This window comes from Hyperolius riggenbachi, chromosome 7, assembly GCF_040937935.1.
Source record: "Hyperolius riggenbachi isolate aHypRig1 chromosome 7, aHypRig1.pri, whole genome shotgun sequence".
In the NCBI taxonomy this organism is placed as follows: Eukaryota; Metazoa; Chordata; class Amphibia; order Anura; family Hyperoliidae; genus Hyperolius; species Hyperolius riggenbachi.
This window is the reverse complement of record NC_090652.1, coordinates 277,941,821-277,968,253: the sequence shown is the minus strand read 5'-3', so window position 1 is coordinate 277,968,253 and position 26,433 is coordinate 277,941,821. Positions and strand designations below refer to the sequence as shown.

General features: G+C 44.2%; 1 protein-coding gene across 1 annotated transcript in view; it reads right to left on the bottom strand.

Moving 5' to 3' along the window:
* Positions 1 to 16,299: 16,299 nt before the first annotated feature.
* Positions 16,300 to 26,433, bottom strand: part of RND3 (Rho family GTPase 3) — a 42,489-nt gene continuing 32,355 nt past the window's right edge. The window contains exons 3-5 of the mRNA XM_068245831.1: positions 26,169 to 26,278; positions 24,324 to 24,458; positions 16,300 to 20,374 (exon numbers count right to left, since the gene is read on the bottom strand). Of these exons, the coding sequence (XP_068101932.1) occupies positions 20,123 to 20,374; positions 24,324 to 24,458; positions 26,169 to 26,278 (497 nt within the window). The 3' untranslated portion in view covers positions 16,300 to 20,122. The remainder of the gene's footprint in view (positions 20,375 to 24,323; positions 24,459 to 26,168; positions 26,279 to 26,433) is intronic.

Here is a 26,433-nt window from a genome sequence, read left to right as displayed (position 1 = left end):
ATTCAAAAAACTGCGCCTGGGGCAAGAGACCCGTCTGCCCCCCCCCCCCCCCCCCCTAGATCTGTCCCTGTTCCACAGACCCACCAATCACTTTATTAATTGAAGCCGATGGTCTTGCGGGCGGTGCCACGGCTCCCTCATTGAGGCCACTCCCTCAGTAGCAGTGACTTATCAGATGGCACTACTGGATATGGAATCAGCTGGATATTGATGCAAACAATCAATAAATGTTTGGCCACCTTCAGCGAGCCTGAGACAGGAGTTTAATGATAACATTATTGTTCTTGAAGCTGCAATGCAAATAATCTGTTTCTCTTATGCTGGGCATAGAAGGGTCGACACCTCCTTATCAATCGAGCCGCTGATGGCTCGATTGATAATATCCGACAGGTCCGATGACCCCCCAGATTGATTCCCCGCTCGATCCCTGCGGGCGGACAATAGCGGGGAATCGAGCGAAAGATAAGGAGCGCCCGTGGGGACGAGCGGGAATCGATCCGGCCACCTGCGGGGACGAGCGGTGACGCGGTGGGAGTCGATCCGGTGGCTAATCGAGCCGCTGGGTTGACCCATCTATGCCCGGCATAACTTATCTCCTCATTCATTACCGCGGACCTGAACTCAGAACTTTCTCTCTGCTGATTCGGCTGAGATATGACATTTCAGTTGTGATTACTTGAAGATGAGGGGTGTTCATAGTTCCCAACTGTCCCTCTTTTGGAGAGGGACAGTCCCTCTTTGGGAATCCTGTCCCTCTGTCTTCCTCATTTGTCCCTCTTTCAGGACTGAAGTAAAGCTTGTGTAAATATATATATTTATATACTGAAAGATGTGTTGAACTGACTCTAGGAGGTATGGGTGTGAGTGAAAATTTGTAAAAGAGCTGTGCTGGATTCCTTTGGAGAAGGGATAGACAGGCTCTTTCCTCTAAAAACACACATGGTGCATTTCTCTCTGTTTTCCTTGTGCCCAGTGCAAGAGTTCAGGTCCACTTTTAAAATAAGCTAAAGAGAGTGTTTAAAACTTGTGCAGCTGGAACTTTTGAAGGCCTTTTTTAAAAGAATAGTCTTCAAAGTTAATCGTGTTGAATACCCAGTCCAATAACATCTCAGAGTTCTCCTTTAACAGTTTCAGCACCACATTTCTAGACTGTCCCTTGAAGCCATTTGGCAGCCATGCTTGCTGACACTTGGCAGTTGTTTCTGAGGAAAGCCATAAATGGAATGTGAACTTCCTAGTACCCATGATGGGATTTCCTGCTCTTACTTCTATATTCCAGCACGTTTTATGGAAGTGGAGATATTTATAGCCAGCTTAGCACATCTTGGTGTGACTCATAAGACGTTAATTCTACAGTGAGATCTAAGCTTTAGTAAACAATAGCTGGGGGGATGTCACAGATGAGACGTATTGATATAAGGGAACTGTGTGGGTTTCACAGCCGTTTCAGAGATAATCAAATACAGACACAGTAATAACATACGTGTGATTAAAGAAGGACTCCTCACATCACACCGCTCCGATCTGTACTGAACAGCAGGAACACATACCTCCATCTACCGTGGAGGTCCAATCTATAAGTGCCTCACGCTACTTCCTGTTTAAACAGGGAGTAGCGTCAGACACTTAGAGAGCGAAAGCTCCTGCGCGTGGATCGCATGGAGGTATGTGTTCCTGCCTGCCGCCCGCTACCACTGATAATAGCAGGAGGGGAGCGCGCTGAGGGGAGAGCCCGAGGTAAGGGGGGGGGGAGGGTCCCCCCTCCCTGCGGATGTGCGGCCATGCTCTCTACTCATGCTGCGACCCCTCCTGCCCCCAAAAACGGCCCTGAGCGGGCCCCCCCCCCCACGGCTGCAGGGGTTGCAGCCCCTATTGTTACCCCCCTGGCTTCACCCCTCCTCTGGAATGCCCTTCCACAACACATCCACCACTCTCCAGCCTTTGATATCGTTAAACTCTCCCTCAAAACTCATTTTCTCTGACAAGCAGACGCTCTTACTTAGGCCAGTTCCCCTCTTTGACCTCTGGCCAAATTGTACTCCTTACTAGATAACCTAAACCACACTGCCTCTAGGTATGTTTATTGTATACTTCCCCACCTCTTGTTTCTCCCTATTCCTTAGACTGTAAGCCCACAAGGGCAGGGCTCTCTCACCCTTTTGTGTCTTGGAATTTCTTATACGTTTTATGAATCATGCTATTTTTGTCACTGTAATTACCAATATTGTAATTTGTACCAACTCTGTATTTTGTATATTGGTGTCACCATTGTCTGTATTATTATGTACCCCATGCTTGTTTCCTAATTTGTACAGCACCACTGAATTTGTTGGCGCTTTATAAATCAATAATAATAATAAAAACCCAGAGAGAGACATAGGTCTGCAAAAGGCTAAAAACAGCCCACATACATTCTCACTAATGCTGCCTCAGTCCCATAGACGTGCCCCCCTTATGTCCTGTGCCCTTCTTTCCTTACATAGTGAGCTCTGAAATGTACATCTAAAATGATGCTGTGATTCTCGGATTATAACCCCGGGACCTATCACTACCGCTTTCCATTTCCTGTCAGGAACTCGCTGTAATGAATCATATCACTATCTCCAGAACACAACAGGAAAATGCTGAGCAGTGCAATAAAGTTTGCTAAATTTCTTGTAATGCTGGAACATCTGTTCTGATGAAGACGCACTTTTCTCAGATTTGTTACATTTATGCTTCCAGTGAAGAACATTTTAAAAATACAGCTATCCTTTACATAACCCTACACTTTATTCAGATAACAAACAGAGGCGATAAAGACACAGTTACCCCTCTGTCTTCAAGGCCGGATTTGTTGTTGTTCCACCCTTTGGCCAGGTACGCTGGGGCTCCGCTTTTATGTGCATCTGCACCCCCGGCCCCCCCTGCATGTGCAGCCCCCTCTTCCATGTGTATTATCGTTGTGCTGAAGCCCCTCTCTTTCATGGACAGCTCCATTCCTTGGGCATCAGTCTCCATTTTTCATGGGCCTGCCTGTCTCTCTTTTTGGCTCATTTGTCCCACTTTCAGGTCTAAAGCAGGGGAGTAACTAGATAGGCGCAGCCCCTGCAGGGTGGCCCAGAGCTGTGAGGGCCCCTAACTGCTAACTGTCCCTTCCTATACAGGGGCCTATACATCAGATCAGGTGTTTTTGTGGCTACACTTGTTATGGGTGTGAAGACCATGATGGCCACACTTGTCTTATGACCCTTGTGAGATGGGCCCCCAGGCTGTGAAGGGCTCCAAGGGAAGGCAAGGGAAGGGGTGTGACCATTGGGGGGGCATCAAAGTCTTACTGGGGGGGCCTATGCATTGTAGTTACGCTACTGGTCTAATGTAAAGATCATCAGCTAGTTTACAGTGCATAATGAATAATTCTGCATGTCAACTCACTGCCCATACAATTCTATGTACTGTGCTGTAGCTGATTGCCTTATTTGAACTCGCTACAAGCAGGCTTTGTATTAAAGTCTATGTCCAGTCTCCATTGCAATTCACCCTCATTATAACACATGCACTATGCAGCTCACCACTGTGAATCTAGCCTTGCCGTATATAGATAAATGTCTTACAGACAGGTGCTTATAGTGTGAATCAGGGTATTTGGACGCTAGGATCAGCAGGCATCTAATAGAAGCCAGTGTAAAGTATCAGTTATCGGGGGCACAGGCGGTAAATTGTCGCCCAATGCGAATAGAAGCCTATCGGCTACTATGCAGGGGAGAATTGTTGTAGCCAATCATCTATTAGTAGACGATAGGCTAAAAATAGCGGCCATTTAGGCACTGGGGTTAGTGTTAGGTATTATGAGGAGGAGGTCAGTGTTAGGCACTGGGGGGAGGGCGGTAATGTTAGGCACTGCAAGGGTTAGTTAGAGTTATGCATTAGAGGTTTTAGTGCAGGGGGTCAGGAACCTTTTGGCTGAGAGAGCCATAAACGCCACATATTTTAAAATGTAATTCTGTGAGAGCAGTACAATATGTTTCAAACTGGGACAGTGCGCAGGCGCAGCAGAGGGCTCATGTCCCTATTGCTATGGTGATGTGTATACAGTTGATCCGCCGGGCAGCAGAAGTGTCAGACACGACTTCAGCTTCTCTTGGGTTTCAGCAACATGAGCAATTTCCCAGACAGGAGAAATACTGACTAACAGCTTGTACAATTAGCTACCTGACTTGGGGGTGGATTCACTTTGTAGGACGAGATCCCTGCACTTTGTCCCAATAGGCTGCCTATCAAGTGACAGGCAGCCTATTAGGCCAATCAAAGTGCGGGGATCTCGTCCTACAAAGTCACTGGACCTTACAGGGTCCAGAGTGGAACAATTGGAGCAGCATTGTTTTGGGGGGAGCACGAGTAAGTTAGTGGTGCATGCTACAGCAGTAGCGTGCCAGCTATGAAAATGTTACTTGTGCTGCCACACTAAGCTGCGCTGCTTGAGCAGTGTAGCTTAGTGAATCAACCCCTACTGATTTGTATGTGAGCCAGATGTAGCCATCAAAAGAGCCACATCTGGCCCCCGAGCCATAGGTTCCCTACCCCTGTTTTAGTGTAATAATGGAGCTGAGTAAGGGCTGGTTCAGACGGACGTTTGCAGAGCGTTTACAGCCAGCGTTCAGGGCTTGGTGTTAAACGCTCCCATTCAAGTGAATGGGAGCGTTTGTACCAAGCTTTCAAGCGCGTTTACACAAACGCGGCGTTTGGGTCCCGATTTTCCCTGGCGTTCAAGGAGCCCCTGGAAGCTACATGTAGCTTTCAGGGGAGGTTAACCGCGACGGCTAATGTCCCTCTAGGGGAAGAAAAAACGCGACCGCATCCAAACGCACACGAACGCTGCTAAACGCGACGCCAACGAACGCAACGCCTCCAAACGTCCATCTGAACCAGCCCTTAGTCTATAGTAAAGTATAAGTAATATAAATTGCTAATATGTTTGCTACACCACCTGGTGCCCAATTGATCAGGTGGTGCCGCTAAGCATACTCTCATTGGGGTTGATTCACTAACAGAAATAACGTGATTAACCTCCTTATTTTGCGCTATTTCATCAGCATGCCTTAATTTGGAAAGTCTGCACGCTATGCGCTAGTGGCCGTTATGGCCCCGTTATTAGCACATAGTGGGTGTAAAGTTACGAGTGCTAATGATCAGGATGATTTAAAAACTAAAAATGTCCTTTGCTTGTGAATTATCTGTGAGCTAAAGAACTGGAGTGGGATGAGGGCCTACAAAGCACGGCTTTTGACCAAATATTTTTTGGGCTAAAATACTTACTTGTTTTTCATCTTAGCAAGTTGGAAGGCTTGGGATACTCTCTTCTAATTCAGCTATCAGTGTAATGTTCAGTTCCATTTGCCAGCTCTAAGGACTGCCCCGCCTGTTCTATATGCAGTGTGTGGGCAGGTAATAGGTCCCTCTTGGATTAGATTCATTCAGAGAGGCATCTATCTGATGGGCAATCTGGTGGCCATCAAGTTATGTATGGCCACCTTTGCTGTACCTTACAAGGAAGAAGTTTAATTGCGGTTGCACTTTAAAGAGAATCTGTACTCTAAAATTCTTACATTAAAAAGCATACCATTCTATTCATTATGTTCTCCTGGGCCCCTCTGTGCTGTTTCTGCTTCTCCCTGCTGCAATCCTGGCTTGTAATTGCCATTTTTATGCAGTGTTTACAAACAATAGACATAGCAAGTGATAGGCTGAGAGGAGCTCAGTGTGTGTCATACAGAGTGTGCAGGGGGCCTGGAGAGGGTGTGTATAGCTTCTATCCAATCACAAGCAGCACAGCACACTCCAGCCTGACTGCCTCAGCCTGACAGAGGAGAGAAGATTAGATCATATAACAGAGATAATTCAGCCACTGTGCAAGTAGGAAAGGCTGCAGTAAGACAGAGCACATTAAAACAGGTTTTGGAACTTATAGGATAGAAGAAATAAGGATAAAAATTTTGTTGCAGAGTCTCTTTAAGTCTGGTTTCACACCAGGGCCGGATTTACCATAAGGCACTGTAGGCACGTGTTTACAGGCTCCTGGTGATGGAAAGGCGGCTCACTCTCCTCCCTGAGCACCTCCCTCCCTCCTTCCCTATGCAGAGTCCTGATGAGAGTGTACATGAGAGGTTACTTACCCAGCTCTTGGCATTCCACTAATGAGATCTCTTTCAGTCAAGGGCACCTCTACCTACTTAATATTGAGGGTCCTTCTGGCTACCTAATGCTAAGGGGCACCTTTAGCTACCTATGACGGGGAAGGGAAGTAAGGAAGAAGTGACAGCTGGGCAAGGCAGAATACTTGCGGTGTGGTTCGGCGGTGGTTTGTAGGCTCATGGAGGGTGAAGTCTAAGGTGCCAGGACATCTGTACCCATAGGCTCCTGTGAGGTAAATCCGGACCTGTTTCACACTTAAAGTGTGCATTGCTATGAGATGCCCCGCCCCTACCGCATCTCACCGCAAAAAACCACAAACATATGACCCTGCGGCAGAGTACACCGACGGGGTCATATGCAGAGCACCGCCCCCCTGCAAGCCTCTCACCCCCCCTGCAAGCCCCTAACCCAGTAATGTACTTCCTGTTGGACAGGAAGTACGTCACAGGGATTCCCGGGAAACCCCATCGTATTGCCGTCGTTCCGAGCCGCAACACCAGCGCCAACCCTTTTAAAAGGTACGCGTCGCCCATCGACTTGCCTTCCTTCCGCCACCGCGGAAGTCAGCTGCTGACGCGCTGTTGACTTTGCGACGGGATTGGGAAACCTTAGGCGTAACACGACGCAATAAGTGTGCTAGGCCCCATTGACTTGCATTGCCGTTGTGTAACCCTTTGGTAAAACAGGGTAAGGCAGCGCACACTTGCAAGGCAAGTGTGAAAGGGGCCTGCAGCTTTCCGAATGTAATTGAAGTCTGTCCATCGTATCTGGGTGACCCATCAGGCTCACTGCTCTCAAGTCACATTTTTTATTCATGTGGAACATCATAATTATGTAATGTGATTAATAATGGAAGTGACAGCATCGGTGCCAGCTGCTGGGAATCGTATTAGCGTTTTATTCCGTGGATCCTGGAGGAGATCCAGAGGACTGTCCTTGTGGCGGAGGCAGCAGAGTCCTCCCTCAGTCACGTGACTGCTGGTTGTGCTTCTGCACCAGGCTGCCTAATGAGGTGCGAAGAAAATAGGTCACACAATGCCAAGGTGATCTCTAATATACTTTCTATATTACGCTCTGCAGGGTACCATTATCCCTCATCATAAACGAGCTGCAATTGGAAGAAAGACTCGTCCCTGCATTAGGTGGCCCTCAGATTCAGGCCCATTTTATTACCACTGATAGCTGCAAATTCCATTCTCAGAACACTGACAAATAAGAGTCATTTCCCAAGCAGATGGAAACAGCATGGAGGAAACACATTTCCTCAAGCTGGTCTGCTGATTACAGCCGTAACGGACGCTTTTTCATTTATTTTTTCTTTAATATAACCATGTGAAACAGACTGTTATAAAGCTCAACATCATGCCAAGGTCTAAATACACCCTCTAATAGCTTGGTAAGCACAATGTGGCATCTTTGGGTCAAATGATTTGTGCTGTGAACCAACATTATACAGCACAGTCCCTGGTATCCGGGACCTACGGGGATCGCCTGATGCCAGATACATGTGCTTGCCGGTTGCTTAAAGAGAATCTGTATTGTTAAAATCGCACAAAAGTAAACATACCAGTGCGTTAGGGCACATCTCCTATTACCCTCTGACACAATTTCGCCGCTCCTCGCCGCATTAAAAGTGATTAAAAACAGTTTTAAAAAGTTTGTTTATAAACAAACAAAATGGCCACCAAAACAGGAAGTAGGTTGATGTACAGTATGTCCACACATAGAAAATACATCCATACACAAGCAGGCTGTATACAGCCTTCCTTTTGAATCTCAAGAGATCATTTGTGTGTTTCTTTCCCCCTGTTCTCATGCACTGAAGTTTCAGGCTGCTTGTTTCTTCCTGCAAACAGCTTTGCCCTTGTCTGTAATTCTTCAGTATGTGAAAGCCCAGCCAGCTAAGAGGACAATTTATCCAGCTTGTAAAAGATAAGAGAGAAGAGAGAAGCTGCTCTAATCCTAAATAACACACAGGCAGTGTGCACAGAGGGTACCTGGAAGGAGGAGTTCATAGCAGAACCACAACACTGAAGAACTTGGCAGCCTTCCAGACACAGGCTGACAAGTCTGACAAGAGAGAGATAAGTTGATTTATTACAGAGATGGTGATAGTAGAACGTGCTGCAGTAAGCCAGAACACATTAGAATAGCTTTTTGAACTTGTAGGACGATAAAAAACAGGATGCAATTTTTGTTACGGAGTCTCTTTAAAGGATACCCGAAGTGACATGTGACATGATGAGATAGACGTGTTTGTACAGTGCTTAGCAGACAAATAACTATGCTGTGTTCCTTTTATTTATTTTTTTCTGTCTGAAAGAGTTAAATATCAGGTATGTAAGTGGATGACTCAGTCCTGACTCAGACAGGAAGTGACTACAGTGTGACCCTAACTGATAAGAAATTCCCCTTTTTATCTCTTTCCTGCTTCAGAAGCCATTTTCTGCTAGGAAAGTGTTTTATAGTTGGAATTTCTTATCAGTGAGGGTCACACTGTAATCACTTCCTGTCTGAGTCAGGACTGAGTCAGCCACTTAAATACCTGATATTAAACTCTTTCAAACAGAAAAAGAAAAAAAGGAACACAGTATAGTTACAGTATTTGTTTGCTAGGCGCTGTACATAAACATCTCATCATGTCACATGTCACTTAAGCAACCAGCCGAAAAACCACAAACCTCCCACCAGAAATGCACACCGAGCCTCCAGTGATGTCTTGTAGTCTCCCTGCAGCCCCTAGCAGTCTTCCGGCATGCTCCGTTTACATGAGTCGGCGTGTCACCTGACCCGCATTCGCGGGAAAGCCGCTAGGAGCTGCAGGGAGACTATAGGGGCTTGATTCACAAAGCGGTGCTAACTGTTAGCACGCCCGTGAAAACCCCCTTAGCACGTCTAAGTGAGCTTTTCGCGCACAAAACTTTATGCGCGTAAAACTTAATGCGCGCACTGCACAGAGCGAAGTGCCCATTAAAGCCTATGGGACTTTGTGCGCGGTACTTAGCGCGCGATCTGATTGAGAAAACCGGTGCTAACCTACTTAGCACCCTGGTTAGCGTGCCTAAAGACTTTAGACGTGCTAAGTAGGTTAGCACCGCTTTGTGAATCAAGCCCTAAGAGATCGCTGGAGGCTCGATTGGTATTTTAAACGCCTCCAAACCCCTAAAATAAGGTGCCGTTATCCATCAGGCATGCCAGTTAGTTAAGACTTCCAGTTGCCTGAATTCTGGATAATGGGACTCTGCTGTAGTATCTCAGACCTCTCTTCCCCTATTCTGCCCATTTTGGCGCCCAAGGCAACGTAGTTGTTGCTTCTCCCTCCCCCCCCCCCAAAAAAAAAAAATATAATTTCTCAAAAAAATTCTATAAAGGATATACAACAACAACAAACAACATTTGTAGAGCGCTTTTCTCCTATAGGACTCAAAGCGCATAAGCTCCGACCATCGTGGTACAGAGGAAGAATTTTATAAGTCCGGAAATGCCAGGCTAAACAGGTGGCTTTTCAGTCTGGATTTGAATAGCTCCAGGGATGGTGCTGTCTTTACTGGGTGTGGCAGGGAGTTCCAAAGAGTAGGGGCAGCATGACAGAAGGCTCTATCTCCAGATTTTTTGAGGTGCACTCTGGGAGTGACCAAGTTTATAGAACTTGCTGATCTGAGGTTGTGAGAGGTGTGGTGCAGCTTCAGCAAGTCTTTCATGTATCCAGGGCCCAGATTGTGCAGGGATTTGAATGTCAGCAGTCCAATCTTGAAGAGTATTCTCCATTCTACTGGTAGCCAGTGCAGTGAGCGAAGGATCGGTGTAATGTGACAGTGGCAAGGCTGGTTTGTTAGCAATCTGGCAGCAGCATTCTGCACTAATTGCAGGCGACGCAGGTCCTTTTTGGGGAGGCCAGCATAAAGGGCATTGCAGTAGTCCAGCCGTGATGTGATGAAGGCGTGGACTAGGGTTGGAAGTAGGGATGCTCGGAAAATTCCGCGGAATTATGAATTCCGTGATTCCGGCCGGAATTAGCTTAATTCCGATTCCGGTAGTGCAACCGGAATTCCTATACCTCTCTCTCTCTCTCTCTCATCATCCAGTAGGGAATTGCAGATTTTCAAAACAGCTTATATACCATAGCTGGGATTTGAACCCAGGATGCAGTGTGTAGTGGGTACTAGGTATCTGTCTTACCCTCTAGACCATGAACCACACTACATGGTAAAGCTGGTAAAGCTTGCCTAGCATAAACCATACTGATCAAACCATTATGATCAATTCAATAGAAAAAGTTGCATGATTAAGGATTGGTACTTTTTGAAAAGCATGCTTATATACCATAGCATATCTATTGATTTGATCATAATGGTAGTATGGTACATGCTAGGCCAGCTTTAGCATGTAGAGGTGGGACAAGGTCCTTCAGCACCCAAGGCTGAGACAGCAAAGTGTGCCCCCCCCATCCCTCCCACCCCAGCCGTCACCCACTGATTGCTATTACACTAAGAGGTGCCCCAGGGCACCCAACACCTTAATCGCTACTTATCTGGCTTGCAGTCGCTGCCATGTATCACCTTTTCTTATTTCTTTCTGCTTCAAACACAATTGGGAATGACAGCTGAATGAATTGTGCACCCCCTCCTACACTGCGCCCTGAGGCTGGAGCCTCTCCAGCCTCTGCCTCGGCCCGGCCCTGAGTGTGGTTGATGGTCTAGGGGGTAAGACAGATACCTACTACCATGTAGTGTGGTTCATGGTCTAGAGGGTAAGACAGATACCTAGTACCTACTACACACTGCATCCTGGGTTCAAATCCCAGCTATGGTATATAAGCATGCTTTTCAAAAAGTACAAATCCTTAATCATGCTACTTTTTCTATTGAATTGATCATAATGGTAGTATGGTTTATGCTAGGCAAGCTTTACCATGTAGTGTGGTTCATAGTCTAGAGGGTAAGACAGATACCTAGTACCTACTACACACTGCATCCTGGGTTCAAATCCCAGCTATGGTATATAAGCATGCTTTTCAAAAAGTACAAATCCTTAATCATGCTACTTTTTCTATTGAATTGATCATAATGGTAGTATGGTTTATGCTAGGCAAGCTTTACCATGTAGTGTGGTTCATGGTCTAGAGGGTAAGACAGATACCTAGTACCTACTACACACTGCATCCTGGGTTCAGACAGAGGTGGCACAGAGGGGGACACTGGAGGAAAAGGGGGGCACAGGGGACAAAGGTGGAAAAGTGTTCTGATTTACAAATGTATTCAGGTTAAGAACGATGTAGAGTTCCTATCTCGTTCATTAAAGGATACCCCAACTGAAATGTGAAATAATGAGATAGACATGTGTATGTACAGTGCCTAGCACACAGATAACTATGCTGTGTACCTTTTTTTATTTCTCTGCCTAAAAGAGTTAAATATCAGGTATGTAAGTGGCTGACTTAGTCCTGACTCAGACAGGAAGTGACTACAGTGTAACCCTTACTGATAAGAAATTCCCCTTTTTTTACCTCTTTCTTGCTCTCAGAAGCCATTTTCTGCTAGGAAAGTGTTTTATAGTTGGAATTTCTTATCAGTGAGGGTCACACTGTAGTCACTTCCTGTCTGAGTCAAGACTGAGTCAGCCACTTGCATACCTTATATTTAACTCTTTCAGGCAGAAAAATAAAAAAAGGAACACAGCATAGTTATCTGTGTGCTAGGCACTGTACATACACATGTCTATCTCATTATATCACATTTCAGTTGGGGTATCCTTTAACCGGGACTACCTGTACTGAAACTCTGCCATTGGCACTCCCCTTGTGGGTGCTGATCAGATTACCACCCAGTTAGAAGAGAGGTCAGGTTCTCTCCATACATCTAACTACCTTTAGATTTACATGGATCAAACTGTATCTTTCAGAATCCTGGCAGGAAAGCCTAGCATTTATCCCGTCGCTGCTGCCAATACAACAGTCAGAAGCATCACCCTTTACCACCTGAACAAGATTTCTCCTCTCTGTAGAACACGCATTGTGGATGACTATGAATGTAATCACCATCCCATCGCCCTGCCTGTGTGTGCCAGCAGCGAGCGTACATTATGTTCCATCAGCCTGACATTGGATGGCGAGAGCAGGAGATGTGCGGTGAAGGGCAAGCCGTATGAATATTCAGCTGGCTATTCCACACTGACCCTGGCCTCTGCGAGACGTGCGCAATATGCCAATCGCCGTAATGGATAATGCTCACTAATGCCATTTCCGTAACATTACCTTCAGCATTAGCGTACTTAAACCTAAGTGCACTTAACTTAAAATAATGCCATGATCAACAAAGCAGTTGTCCCCCTCTTTAATATAAATCCATGCCACCTGCTGTACATATAGCGTACGCTTTTACAATGTGCTTATATTAGAGCGATGTACACACACTAAATTAAATTGGGTCGAGGGCGGTTGTTGCCAAGAATCTAGCGGGTGTACAGTGGTTCCCGATTCAAAGTAAGAAATGTCTGGTTCTCTACCTGGACATTAGCAAAATAGTACATTTTATTTAAGCACTATAACCACTAAAACACACAAGTCCAGGTAGAGACCAAGTCAATTCTCACTTTGGATTGCTACTACTACACACTTTTGGTGGATCCGGATGTGGACTGATAGACTCCCTGGTGAATAAATGTTGCAGTGAGAGCGGCAGGACCACTCTTTTCTTTGTACAGTGGCTCCAGATACCCACCACCAAACAAATTGTTCTTTCCACTCACCTCACTCACTATGTGATGCCCCTCGTGCTGCTCTGTCGGGGGCCCTCCCCACTGCATAGCTATACAATGCGTCGTGTTGCTTAACCGCTTCAGCCCGCAGGTTGTTTTCACCTTATGGACAAGAGGAATTTTCACATTTCAGCGCTCCCCGCTTTCATTCCCCAATAACTTTATCATTACTTATCACAACAAAATGATCTATACCTTATTTTTTTTTAGGTTTCCTTTGGGTGGTAATTTTTGCTAATTATTTTATTCTAAATGCATTTTAATGGTAATAAGAAAAATATGTAAAAAATTAATTATTTCTCCGTTTTTAACCACTATAGTTTTAAAATAAAATGTGGTACTGTGAATTTTATTTGCCCAGTTGTACCGGTTATTGCAACGTTTAAACTATATGCTTAGTATAATGTATGGTGACAATATTTTAGTTGTAAATAATTGCATTTTTTTCAGTTTTCTGTCTATCACTAACTACAAGCCCATCATTTAATTGTATAGGTCTTTTTTTTAATAAAAATTAATGAATGCATAGGCAAACGCAGGGGGGGGGGAGGGGAGGTTGATTACAACTGCCCAGAATCCCCCCTCAGAACAGGGCCAGTGCAGTGTCTGGGGACATGAACAAGTTGAGACACCTGCAGCTTAAAATCTACAGGCATCCTTCCATTTTAGAGGCGGTCCCTAATATTTTGGCCACTGTGTACTGTAGTGTAGTGTAGTTACACCCCTATTTCTGGTGGTCCAGTTACAAACTTAAAGGAATACTATCGATACCCAAGTGTTCTAAAATGACAGTGTGCAAATAATGTCTAAGTAGCTGTGTAAACATTTTCCTACTTTTCATGTTAAATAGAGGCAAAAGCTGTAATTTATTGAGGGTAGGATTTAGCTATATTGGGACAAATCAATTGCAGAAGGGGTGTCTGCTTCAATGCACAGCCAGAGTTGCATATCAGACTACAGAAAGCAAATATCAAACATATCAAACTCTGAAAGCAAAAACAGTATGAAAAAGCTGTGAGAATTAGTTACATTTCCTCTGCTCTCTTCAGACAGGTCAGTCCGAAACACAGGACACATAAGCTGCAGCTGTTGGGAGCTCTCTTCTCTGTCACACACAGAGCTACACAGAGTTAACTGATCAAGTGTGAGGGGGAATTTCCCCTCTCCTCATGGCTCAGTCAGCCATCAGTTTTGAAGTTTGAAAGTATTTTGCTAACAGTAAACAAAGTTGCTACTAAAATGTATACACCAGTACTTAGCAGCACTTCCCCAACAATTCCTGTGTCAATTGAAAAAAATATGTGAATCGATAGTATTCCTTTAACTCAATCTCCATGTAAACAAGAGATAGTAGCATCTCATGGGTCATCTCTTCTGAAGTGATAAAAGAAAAACCAAAATACCACAATGGTGTAGTACAGGCCTGGGCAAAGTTTAGGTCGGCCCGGGCCGCATTCTTCAAATTCCACCCCTCCCTTATTGTAAAAATGCAAGCAGGGGATTTGAAACTCCACACACTCATGGATGTTGCACGTCTCCATGGCAACAAGACATCCCATGATGTGAAGTCAGAACGTGCCATCATGTAATACGCTCAGTTACTATGGAGACGCGACATCCGTGAGCGAGGGGAGTTTCAAATCCCCCGCTCCCCATTTTACAGGGGAGGGAGGGGTGGAATTTGAAAAATTCGGCCCGGGCCGCTTAAACTTTGCCCAGGTCTGTGCTAGACTGTTCTCAGCAAAAGTGGCCAGGCTCAGCTGAGAATCTAACAGGTGTACAGCTTTCCCCACCCCCTACCGTGGTTGCATAATGATCAGCCATGCAAGAATGGTTAAGAAACAATTGAGGGCCAAGTCCATTGTTCCCCTCTTTATCACACCCACGGAAGCCTCTCCATCGTTCCCGTCACCATTGTCTCTCCTTCCTAGGCACAGAACTCATTGTTTGGCTGTTGCTTAGTGACGCGTCTGTACAACATTGGGGCCCTGCAGTGCCACCTGTATGTTGATGTTCGATCTAGGCGGGGCACACATATTGAGGGAACATTATGCACCCCAAGTCTGATGACGTGTTTGTCAGAATGCAGAATGTGTGTCAGGCTTTTGCTACGCGAGAATAGGCAAGTCGTATTTCTTTTGGTTTATATTGGCTTGTATCAAGCATAAGGGACTTAGGGGTTGCTGCACTAAACTGCACTAATATTGCTATGTGCAGGCAGTGCATGGCAATATCACTGTTACTACCGGCAGCGTACATCATCAGTTAGTCTATTAGTATGACCTGTGGAACTCAAGTACCATAAACATAGTTAAAGGTAACATGTGTTACTAACTGTAACGCTTGTTAGTATCACGCATTACCGTTGCAACACTCACGCTACTAGAGTACTGCAAGTCACGCTAATAGCTCATGGTACGTGCTGCTGGTAGTAACAGTAATGCGTGTCTGCCCCTAGCAATATTACCCAAGTTTAATGTATCAACCCCTTAAAGGGCAACTTAAGTGAGAGGGATATGGAGGCTGCCATATTAAATGACCTTTTAAGCAATACCAGTTGCCTGGCTGTCCTGCTGATCCTCTGCATCTAATACTTTTAGCCATAGACCCTGAACAAGCATGCAGCAAATCAGGTGTTTCTGACATCAGATGTGACAAGTGATGCATGCTTGTTACTAGGGCAATTCAGACCAGGGCTGAGGAGTTGGGAGTCGAGAAGTGGGAGCAATTTTTGGATACCTGGAGTTGGAGGTTTCATAAACTGAGGAGTTGGAAAAAAATTTTGACCACCTCCACCGTCCTGATTCAGACACTACTGCAGCCAAATAGACCAGTTGGGCTGCCAGGCAACTGGTATTGCTTAAAATGAAATAAATATGGCAGCCTCTATATACCGCTCACTTCAGTTATCCTTTAATGCACTTCTAATCAAATTATACAAAAAAAAAAACGGCCATATATTAAAAAATAGATTACCGTATGTAGAATGGACTGCACCTTTAATACGTAATATGTTGGCGCTTTATACATACAATAAATAGAGTCCTGTTTTCTGAAGTACTTACACAACCAAGAAACATTGATAAACAGGTTTAGATAAAGTTTTACTGCAGGAAAGTTAAAAGGTTCATTAGCTGTAATACAGAGTGTGGTTTGCAAACTGCAAATATGACTGTATGATGCAATGTTATAAAAAAGGCTATAGAAATAAAAATATGTGACTTTTCTTTGCTACTGATGCTCTATTCATTATCTGTACTACACATACAATTCATTATATTGTAAATTTTATTTCGCTTCAGGTTTGCTTTAAAACTATTTTAAGCACACATCTTTAAGTAACACTTCGACACACAAACCAGGAGGCCAAGAAACCTTAATGAAGCCTTTATTATTTCGAAGAAAAAACAAAATGTAATAAATACAGCAGAAACATTTACAAATCAAACATACAAGGGGACAGACATTGAAAAAAAAAAATAATAATGCTGTCCAGCTGTCAGACATTTATAATTTAGTTGGTTGTTACACTATTTAAATACAGAGAAAAGCACTTGCTAGCTAGGTTGGTTTGTAATACTGCCCAAAGCACAGAGTTGCATTATGGAAAGCGTACTGCAGTGGTTAATATTGGATCTGGAGGCGGAGCATGGGAAGGGGTGGAGTTTAGCTTCTGACACTTCCTCCCAGAGGAGGGGCTTGAAAGACAACCGGTGTGCCAGAGGCTTAAGGGCTTCTCTACGGATGGACACAGTGCTTGTCTACACATGAAACACAGGGTTCAACTGTCGGAACACAAACTGGCGCTTCAAATAACGAAGCCAATAAATGGAGAGAATGCTTGCATCCAACAAGCAAGAGTCAGCAAGATATGTACTAGCTGAAATTTTTGTTAACATGACTAGATATCCCAGTTGCTTCTCAGTAATATATTTAGAAAAAAAAAAAAAAGAAACTAGATCATATATATGCAGGTGAATTTTAAACTGCAAAATAGAGCTTAAAAAAGGCAAACATAAAACGAAGAGTGTACTAATATTTAGATAGTCACAAATTGCTCCCTGTTCAGAAATGCAGTTCTGACAAATTACTCTTTAAGTTCCCTGAAGAATGAGAAACTGGTTGCATATCTGCATGAAAGCTGTACTCACTTATCTGTGATCTCTAGTCAGGTCTGATCATTGCACTCTGCTTATTACTTCCTGTTCCTGACTGTGAACAGGAAGCTGGAGGGGAGGGGGCATCCACAGGAGCAGGAAACACAGAGCATGATTGGACCTGATCTGCAAGCCATGTGAGTAAAGCTTTCACCCAGAGAAACTTGAGTTGGTATAGAGTGAACACAGTATAGAAGCTGCTGGAGGTAGAGAGGTCTTTATGAACAGTAAAGCAACCAGGGCGTCCTCATAGCTCTTCAGATGAGTACAATCAGTAACACTTAAGGCCGCACACATGATAGATGGATCAGTGATCAGGATCCGATAAATCGGGTAACATCGCTGGGCCAAGGTTAGACAGACATGTAAGTTAGCCTGTGGGCTAACAACCTGGTCGTAGCAATATGGGGGTGGGGGAGGAGCGGAAGGGCTGACAGAGCAGCCCAGTTTTGACGTCATATGGTGGGGAAGGGTAAGTGGGTAGAACAAAGCTTTTGGCTATAATGATCCATCTTGCAGATCGTTGGTTGGGTGGCGGCAGGAGTTGAGAGCTGCTGTACACATGACGGATTATCAGCAAGGGCGGTCGTTATCGGCCGCCTCACCCGACTTTAATCTTGTGCATCGGCCTTAAATTGCAGTCTTGACCAAGGAGCAGTTTGTTTAGTACACTTACCCTCTAAGGAAAATCAGTTATCCATGGCTTAAGCAAGAATCAGAATTTCCATTCTTAAAAGTACTAGAATAGCGCTGGACTTGCTTATGGACAATTTATACTTGCTGAAAGGCCCCTCTGAAGTCTGGCAGGTGCTGACCTGCATGCTACCTGCCTGGCCTCATAAACCAACATTTGCCCATCCCAGCACCCGAGTGGGCATAACAGTGTCACATGACACTAACCCCTAGTAGTTTTTACTTCGTCATCTATTACCCCTTTCAACTAGGAGGTGCGGTCAAGTGATACTATTAAACATGTAAGAGTTTAAGGTTGGAGTTTGTTATTAGCAAGGAGTTGTCCACAAAGTGAGCAATGCTAAATAAGGGCGCAAATATAAAAACTAGATCACCATGTCCGTATACTCTTACTGAAAAAAAATATACCAGTTACTGCATAAAACCTACTTGTGACTGGACCAACCTACTAAACTTAACCAAATCCAAACCAAAGGCTTTTACTGTAATGGGGGCATTCGAGAAATCTCACTTGAGTTAAAGTGTATTTCCGTTTCACCGCAAATGAAGAGACTAAACACAGCTTTTTTTATTTTATTTTTTTGCCTTATGAAGGTTTTAGTGTATTTTGGTAATCACTACCGTAAAGACTAGTGCACTTACGTTTTTTCTTTTACCGAGATGCAATATTTTTTCCACACATAGTTGGGAATTTTATCAGTAGGTCTTTCAAACTAAAAAAAAGGGTTGAAAACTGGAAAGGGCCCTTGAAGACATTTGACCTTCCCATCTTGTTTGCATAGTGCCTTGGGAACACTAGGAAATAACATACGTGGCTTTTCTGAAAAACTGCTTGGAAGGCAGTTAGCCAAAGAAGACACTGCAGTAAGGATAGTCAATGCCATGGTTATAATTTTTATATTGATGCAAATAACGTAAAAATGGGCCAATCAACTGCTTACAATTAGCTTACAACTTGCATCAACTCAGCATTATTAGCACCTCATTGACTATCCATGTTCTCCAGATGCAGGCGCTAGTGTCTCCATAGTTAGCTTTGTTACCCTCCAGAACAGTTTCTCCAAAAACCAGTTTAAGGAACAACTTACTCTCCCATCAAAATTAAGATCCCAAATACAAAAAATACCCCTTAAACCTTCATAAAAAACAAGTCAAACAAAAACTTCTAAGAACAGTGGGTTTTTTTTCAACATCTTCCATTATAGCAAAAGATCTACCACAAAATAGGCCTTCAGACAAAGGCTGTCATCTTTAGTCTCTTAAAAATGCTACTTGCTTGGCTGTCTTATTGATCCTCTAATAACCCATAAGGAGTATTAATCGGGACACCACTGAAAGCAAAAACAACAGGCAACTAGAATATTTTTTTTAGAAAAGATAATAAAGATGGCAGCTTGCATATTTCTCTCACTACAGAGATGATTAAATATAATGCCTGAGTAGAAATTTAGATTTTCGGTACAATTGTTACATAACATGGGGGTGTGTTTTGACCTTAAGAAATATTCACAATCCAGACATCGAGATCAGATGCCAATTTAACTGTTAATCTGTCACTTTCCAAGACTTGGGAGTCAGCAACCTACAGACACCGGTAACGACGCATGTCTAGCACCTTCAAGAAGGTCATCATCTAGAAGAACGAACTGACTTATGAATGTCATGCCTGGTTCATTCCCACTTCAAATAACAGCTAAACATATCTTTAAAAAAATAACCTATCACATTAAAAAGCTAGGTTAAAAAACAAAACAAACAAACAAACAAAAAAAAAAGTACCATGTACTAGCTAGCCTATGCAGCTGTGCAAGAACGTTATACAAATGGGAAAACAGAGGAACTTCCCAAAAAATCTCTTCTTCTGTAGGACATCACAACTGAGAATTGTGGTCATCTACAGGTTCTCATGTGAGGAACGTTCAGGTGAGTTGATCAAAGGATCAAGTTCCAGAGTGCAAACAACATCACTAGGGTTAAAGTGGAGTAACCGTGAAGCTCTTCAACTTTTTTTCTTTTGGCCAAAGAATGCAGAATGTTCAGTGAAATTAGAGATCGAACATTTTGGAGAGACAAAGATCCATTTCCCCTCTTCGGTCTACACTTTCTGATCACTCCCAGGCTTATTTTGTTTTTTTTTTTGGCATAACTTCCTTCCAAAGAACATTTGTAGAAACAATCCAACTTTTCCAGCTCTGCTCTGACAACATGCGGTATCCTTAAGTACCAAGGGTGAATAAAATCTTTAACAACTCTGGTTTCCCAACAGTAATTTTCCACTTTGGAAGCTCCCTTCATGGATCCTTCACAATATCTTCATAAGAACCTCAAATCGCCAGTACGGCATCTCACATTATGCTGCAGCTTTTGGCTTTGTCCTTTCGTAAGTCCGTGGCCACTGAGGTCAGCTCTGGTCGGCTGGGCATGTGCGAGATTCTCTTTGTGGTTCTCTGGGTTTTATTTCGTTTGAGATGTTTATTAGATTTATTGACGCAGGCCAATGTGGCCACATGAAAAATGTCCCTGACGCTGTTCTCGGACTGTAAGGCTGAGCACTCGATGTAAGTTGCTGCTCCTATTTGTTTGGCCATATTTGCACCCTACAAAAAAAAACGTCAAACATCAAGAAATATGATAAGTACCCAGTTAATTCAATACAGAAGGCTCAATTAACTTACAGTGCACCACCTAGAGCAGTGTTTCTCAAACCTGTCCCCGTGACTCCCCAACAGTGCATGTTCTGCAGGAAACTTCACCTATGCACAGGTGGTGTAATTAGTGTCTCAGCTAGGTGAATTCCATGCATATGAGATGCTAACTACCCTACATGTGCATAGGTGAGGTTGCCTGCAAAACATGCACCGTTGGGAAGTCACAAGGTCAGGTTTGAGAAACCCTGACCTAGGGCTTTAGGTGCTGAATAGGGATGGTCAACAAGACGCAATAAGTTGATGCAGGATTATTCAAGTTCTGTATGCAAATTTATACAGCCTGAAAATAGATCAATCAAATTTCCACCTCTGTATATCATTGACCATCCCTAGTGCTGAACGTCACAAGGAATCTTAAAAACACTACAAGGCATCTTCAGATCTGTGTGATCTGGAAGCCATTTTTGTCACTCTCAGTGAGCAGTTCTTATACTGTGAAGAAAATACCTAGACACATGTATACCGATTAGTCAACAGTTTACCTAGCTCAGTGGTCCTCAAACTAAGGCCCCCCCAGTGGTCTGAAGTATGTTGACCCGGCCCTTGACCAAAAAAGTTTGGGGACCCCTGACCTAGCTGATGAGGAGAGGAACAGACAATGCACAGAGGTATGTGGATCCAGCATCAACATACCTCTCTGCTTACCTCAGGTCACACATGTCAAACTCCAGCCCTCGAGGGCCATAGCCATACCAGTGTTTAGGATAGTCTAAGAAATGTGTTCTACTTGGTCATCCACACCTCTCCTGATTCAGTCCCATCAATTAACATGAGCTGTGCCAAAAATCTGTGAGGACCTTGGCCCTTGAGGACTGGAGTTTGACATCCCACCCTTAGGTAGATTTGCCTTGAATCAGGTGTGGTTTAAAGGATAGCTGACTCAAAAACAAGCTACCTCAGGTAAGCACAAAGGTATGTTCATGTGGAATCCACACACCTCAGTGCATTTTTCATTCCTCTCCTTGTTCCCTCTAGTCCCTGTAATCACTCCTTAAAAAATGTAACTTTTGGCTAAAGTAATTTTTTCAGACAGGAAGAAGCAGACTGCAATGTTCCCTCCTATCACCCTCTCATCCCCACCCAATCCACTCCTCTTATGGGGTGGGGACGTGATGGAAATGGGAGGGTGATAGGAGGGAACATCTCAGCAAGCCTGCCTCTTCCTGTCTGAAAATAAGACTTTAGCCAAAAGTCACATTTTTTTCAAGGAGTGATTATAGGTTCCAGGAGGAAGGAGAGGAGCAGTCAACACACAGAGGTATGGGGATCCTGCATGAACATATCTCTGTGCTTACCTTAGATAGCTTTGTCTCGGGTCAGTTGTGCTTTAAATGGTCTATTAAAAACACTGTGACCAAGCTCGAGATTTAAGTATAACATTGCCTTTATACAACAGAAGTTTATGTACGGTCTCAGTTACAGCTACCAGTATTTACTTGCATAACTTGCCGATTACCTACATAACATCAACGCAAAGTGGCTTCTGACTCAAAGTTCACAACTGACGTGACTTGTTTCTGGCTGAGCACTGAAGGCAGCGAAATGATAATTACACAGGAAAAAAAATAACATTTTGGAAACCCACACAAAGCTGTGATCATAATCTTGACTTACGAGGAGCTCTGATGGATTTAGATAACACACTGCGATAAACCTAACCCGCCAATTAATTACTACTCATTGCTGCAGCTATAATCAAGTATCTGCTGGGAACAGAGCAGAGCCGGTGTCTGTGCAGATGTTAGATATATATGGTAGAGAAGAAATTCTCACAGGTTCCTTCTAAAAGGCTGGAGTGGGAGCAGTGTGAGTTACCGCAGTGCAGAAACAATAGTTTGTGATAATTTTGGGTGGAAATCTAGTGTGGGTACAAGTGCCGCACCACCCTTTGGACTGAGCCCCTCATGACCCCAAATTTGGAAGATCTTTGGAAGGGAATATGGGGTAGAAGGTTTGGAGAGTGGAGATCCCAGTTATGTTGCGGTTGGGAAATGGAGTGTGTGGCTTACTTAAGTAAACCTGAAGCATTTGTAAAATGAAAAAACAAACAGACAGACAGATACTTACCTAAGGAAGGGGAAGGCTCTGGGTCCATTAGAGCCCTCTCCTTCCAATGCTGTAACCCCTCGTTAGCAGTCTCCTATCAAAGGGTCAGAGATGCTTTCTTCCACCATGGGAGATTTCGGAAGTCTTCAGGAGCCTGAGTGCTCCCGAAGACAGACTGCTCCATAGTGGGCATGCGCGAGCACACTGTCTCAGGCAGAGCCACCAGTCTTTGGGAACACTCGGCTCCCGAAGACTTCTAAAACGGGTGAATGGTGGAGACATCGCTGGGATGAAGGGACCGTGAGAGGAACGGGAAGGCTCAATAAGACCCAGAGCCTCCCCCCTCCTTAGGGAAGTATTTTTTTTTTTTTTAATGCTACAGGTTTTCTTTAAAAAAGGGAAAAATGGCATAGGAATTTAGAGTGTTCTAGCATTTTCAAACACTTCTGCTGATGTAGAAGAAATAATCAGAGTTAACAGAAAAATTAACTGAAATAGGCAGAAATGTTGTGCAATGTCCCCAATGTAGCTGGTAATTTCATTATGTGTGCTTTAACAATGTGGAAGGTCCATAGTTACCAGAAAAGTAGTGTAAATACTCCCAACAGCCCCTGTTCAGCATTCAGTTTGGAAGGAGGAAGTATCGGAGTCACGTGAAGCACAACGTGACAAGCAAGTGAGTGAACTCTTCGGCGCGTTCAGGTGCTGAACAGAGGCGGCCAGGAGTATTTGGGTGTTCCAATTCATTACACGGAATTTGAACACCAATACTAGTCCTCGGCGCTGTATGGACCTGGCCCTAGATCTTATCTGTCATGCCACAAACAATTAGTCATAAACAATGGTGGCATCTAATGAGATGAGGCTTCCTACTAATCCAGCTACTCCAATCCTGAAGACATTTTAAGACTCTGTGTTGATTCACACTACAGAGGAAATCATCAGGTTCACAGAACGGACATGTCAACGGGTCACATGTTAAGCATAGCATCCATTCAGCAGTGTTCCACTTCACCTGTTCCGTTGTAGTGATAGAAAGCTAAGTCCCGACTAGGCCAAAATTGCCATCCTATGAGACATCTTGATTATCCAGCCCTCCAATTATCCCAAGTTCTGGAATAACCCTGACCAATCAAACCCCATACAGCAGGTGCTGCTTTCATTTCAAAACACACCACTTAGGGCACTCAGAGGTGCTTTCATCAAATACTGTTTCCCATATAGTCCCTCAAACATATTTTCACCCTCTAACCTGGTTCACATTAATTAAAATCATTTTTTTTTTAAAAGTAAACTTGAAGTGACAGGAATATGGAGGCTGCCATATGTATTTCCTTTTATACAATACAAGTTGCCTACTCCTCTGTCTTTAAGACAAGATTGTCTGCTTGTTTCAGGTGTGCGATTCAGACACTACTGCAACCAAGGAGATCATCAGGACAGCCAGGCAACTGGTATTGTTTGAAAGGGAATAAGTATGGCTGCCTCCATAATCCTCTCACTGCAGGTATTCTTTCTAGCCCAGATGAGGGCATTTTAGCCTCAAGGTTATCCCATTTCCTCTTGTGCCGACTGTCGGACACATGGCATGACTACACTTCCCATAATCCCTAGCTCTGACTTAGCTACCAATACCCTGCTGACAATGCTCATGGCCCGGCTTAGACAATGGGAGGTGTAAGATTTTGGCAAGCATCTTCAGCAGGAAAGGCATGAGGAACGAACATAGCAAGATTTCTTCTACATTTTGTTCCAGAGTTACTCTCTAACACCGGAACATTTGATGACCTACCTGATCGTAAGATACTGGCGTCTGCCTGTGATTGGATAGTTCCACTAGTGTTGTGAGGTCCGTTCGGAGGTCAGACTTGCAGCCAACCAGCAGCATTTTCGTATTGGGACAGAATTCCTGAATTTCACCTTTCCACTGCAAGAAGAAAGTTATTTGGAATTAGTAACACTCAAATACCAAGAGGCTCACTATTAACAAAGTAGTGGCGATGCGTGTACAGAATGGAAAAAAACGTGTATACAAATCAGATTTCCCCTTTGGTCATATAATATTTTTCAAGCAATATTGGTGCCACTGTGCATCGAAAATGTATCTAGTTTAGCTTCTTACAGGCCCGGGCCTCCGTACAAGTGAACTAGTCACAGAGATACATTAGGACACTGGGTGGTCTTTTGTGGTTTGCCTCACTCCGATGTATGAGGTAATTTTTTTTTGTTATGTTTTACTTTTTTGACTTAGACTTTAGTAAAAGTTTACAATCACTAATTCACACACCACTCAGCCACCCCAACTATGACCTACATGATGGTAGCAAATTATTACTGTGCCCTTATATTGTACTGCCAATTTCCACAGCACTCTACAGAGCACCAGTAGTCCCTGGTTAATGAATAGGGACTGTAGGTTCATTCTTAACCTGAATCCGTTCTTAAAGGGAATATCCGAGCTGCATAAAAAAAAAAAAAAAAAAAAAAAAAAAAACTACATTTATTTGCCCGGGGAGTCTTCCAGCCCCTTGCAACCACTATGTCTTTCGCCGCAGCTCCGCTCTCAGGCGCTGGCTCCTGGGCCCCTCTATTGCGCCCATGCAAGCGTCGCTGTCAATAACTTGCACATGGTGTGGAGTGTACTGTGCAGGCGCAGCGGCGAGCGACATATCAGCTACTAGGGGCTGGAGGAAGCTCCGGGTGGGTGGAAGTCATTTTATTTTGCAGCACGGACAGTCGGAACGCGGTGTCATCTCTGTCCCCTTTGCTTCCTAAGTGCCCTCCTTTGCCTCCATTGTCACCTTCTGTGCCCATTTGTCCCCCTGTGTGCCTCTTTATCCCTCTCTGTACTTCTCTTTGTCCGAGGGACCGAGTAGATGGAACGTGGACTAGGAAGGCTCTATGGCAGACAAGTCCGGTCTGGAGGCCAAATGCTGCCCACCAAGCCCTTTCTGGTGGCCCCCAAAACACTCTACAGTTGTTACTTCCATGTGGCCTGCAGGACGCATGCAGGGGCCACCTCACCTTAGGTTGTTGCTCTGCCTCCCCTTTGCTTGCCTGTAGGTTATCAGCCACCACTGTTTCTTTATGACACACAATGACAATAAAGTGCTTGAATTGAATAGCAGTAACAGCCACTGATTAGCAGCCACCACGGTGCCAGCAGCAGTAGCAGCCACTGGTTAGCAGCTCACACTGTGCTATCTACACACTGTATATGGGTTATTTCCTGTGGAAAGGTTTTATTTGACGAAATGTCACTGGCATAGTGTACCTAACGGCCATCAGCGAAAATTGTGTTCAACTTCACTAGTTTGGTCCCCTGGCACTCTCAAGAGAGACCATATGGCCCTTGGCCTAAAAACTTGGGACTCCCCTGCTCTATAGGATCCAGAAGCCTTCCCTTTACATGCTGTAGGCGGGTGCAGTAGATGTGGGATGCCTGTACAGTCAGCAGACTGACGGCTGAACCATCACGAGTGCTCCTTTTAGACATCAAATTTCTATAATCAGTATGGACTTCGGGGGAATCAGTGAGGAGGCTCTGGTACTTCAGGCTCAATGCTGAGCTGACTTAGAAGTAATCACTGTGATGAGAGCTCGGAATTGTCAATTAGAGGTCGGCGCTTCGAGTTACCTTTTTGAGTACGCTATCCAGGGTCTCTGGACGGCTGATGTCAAAACATATCAAGACGGCATCAGAATCCGGATAGGAAAGCGGACGGACGTTGTCATAATATGGAGAACCTGAAAAAAGAGAAAGAAAATATTCTTATTAACCCTCCATTCAAAAGTTTATCTTGTTACACAACAAGCTCAGGCAAATAGAATCAGTTTTCAGAATGAACTTTCACTTTTGTCGAATGAATGTTATCTGTTTGATTCAACTCTACCCATGGCAA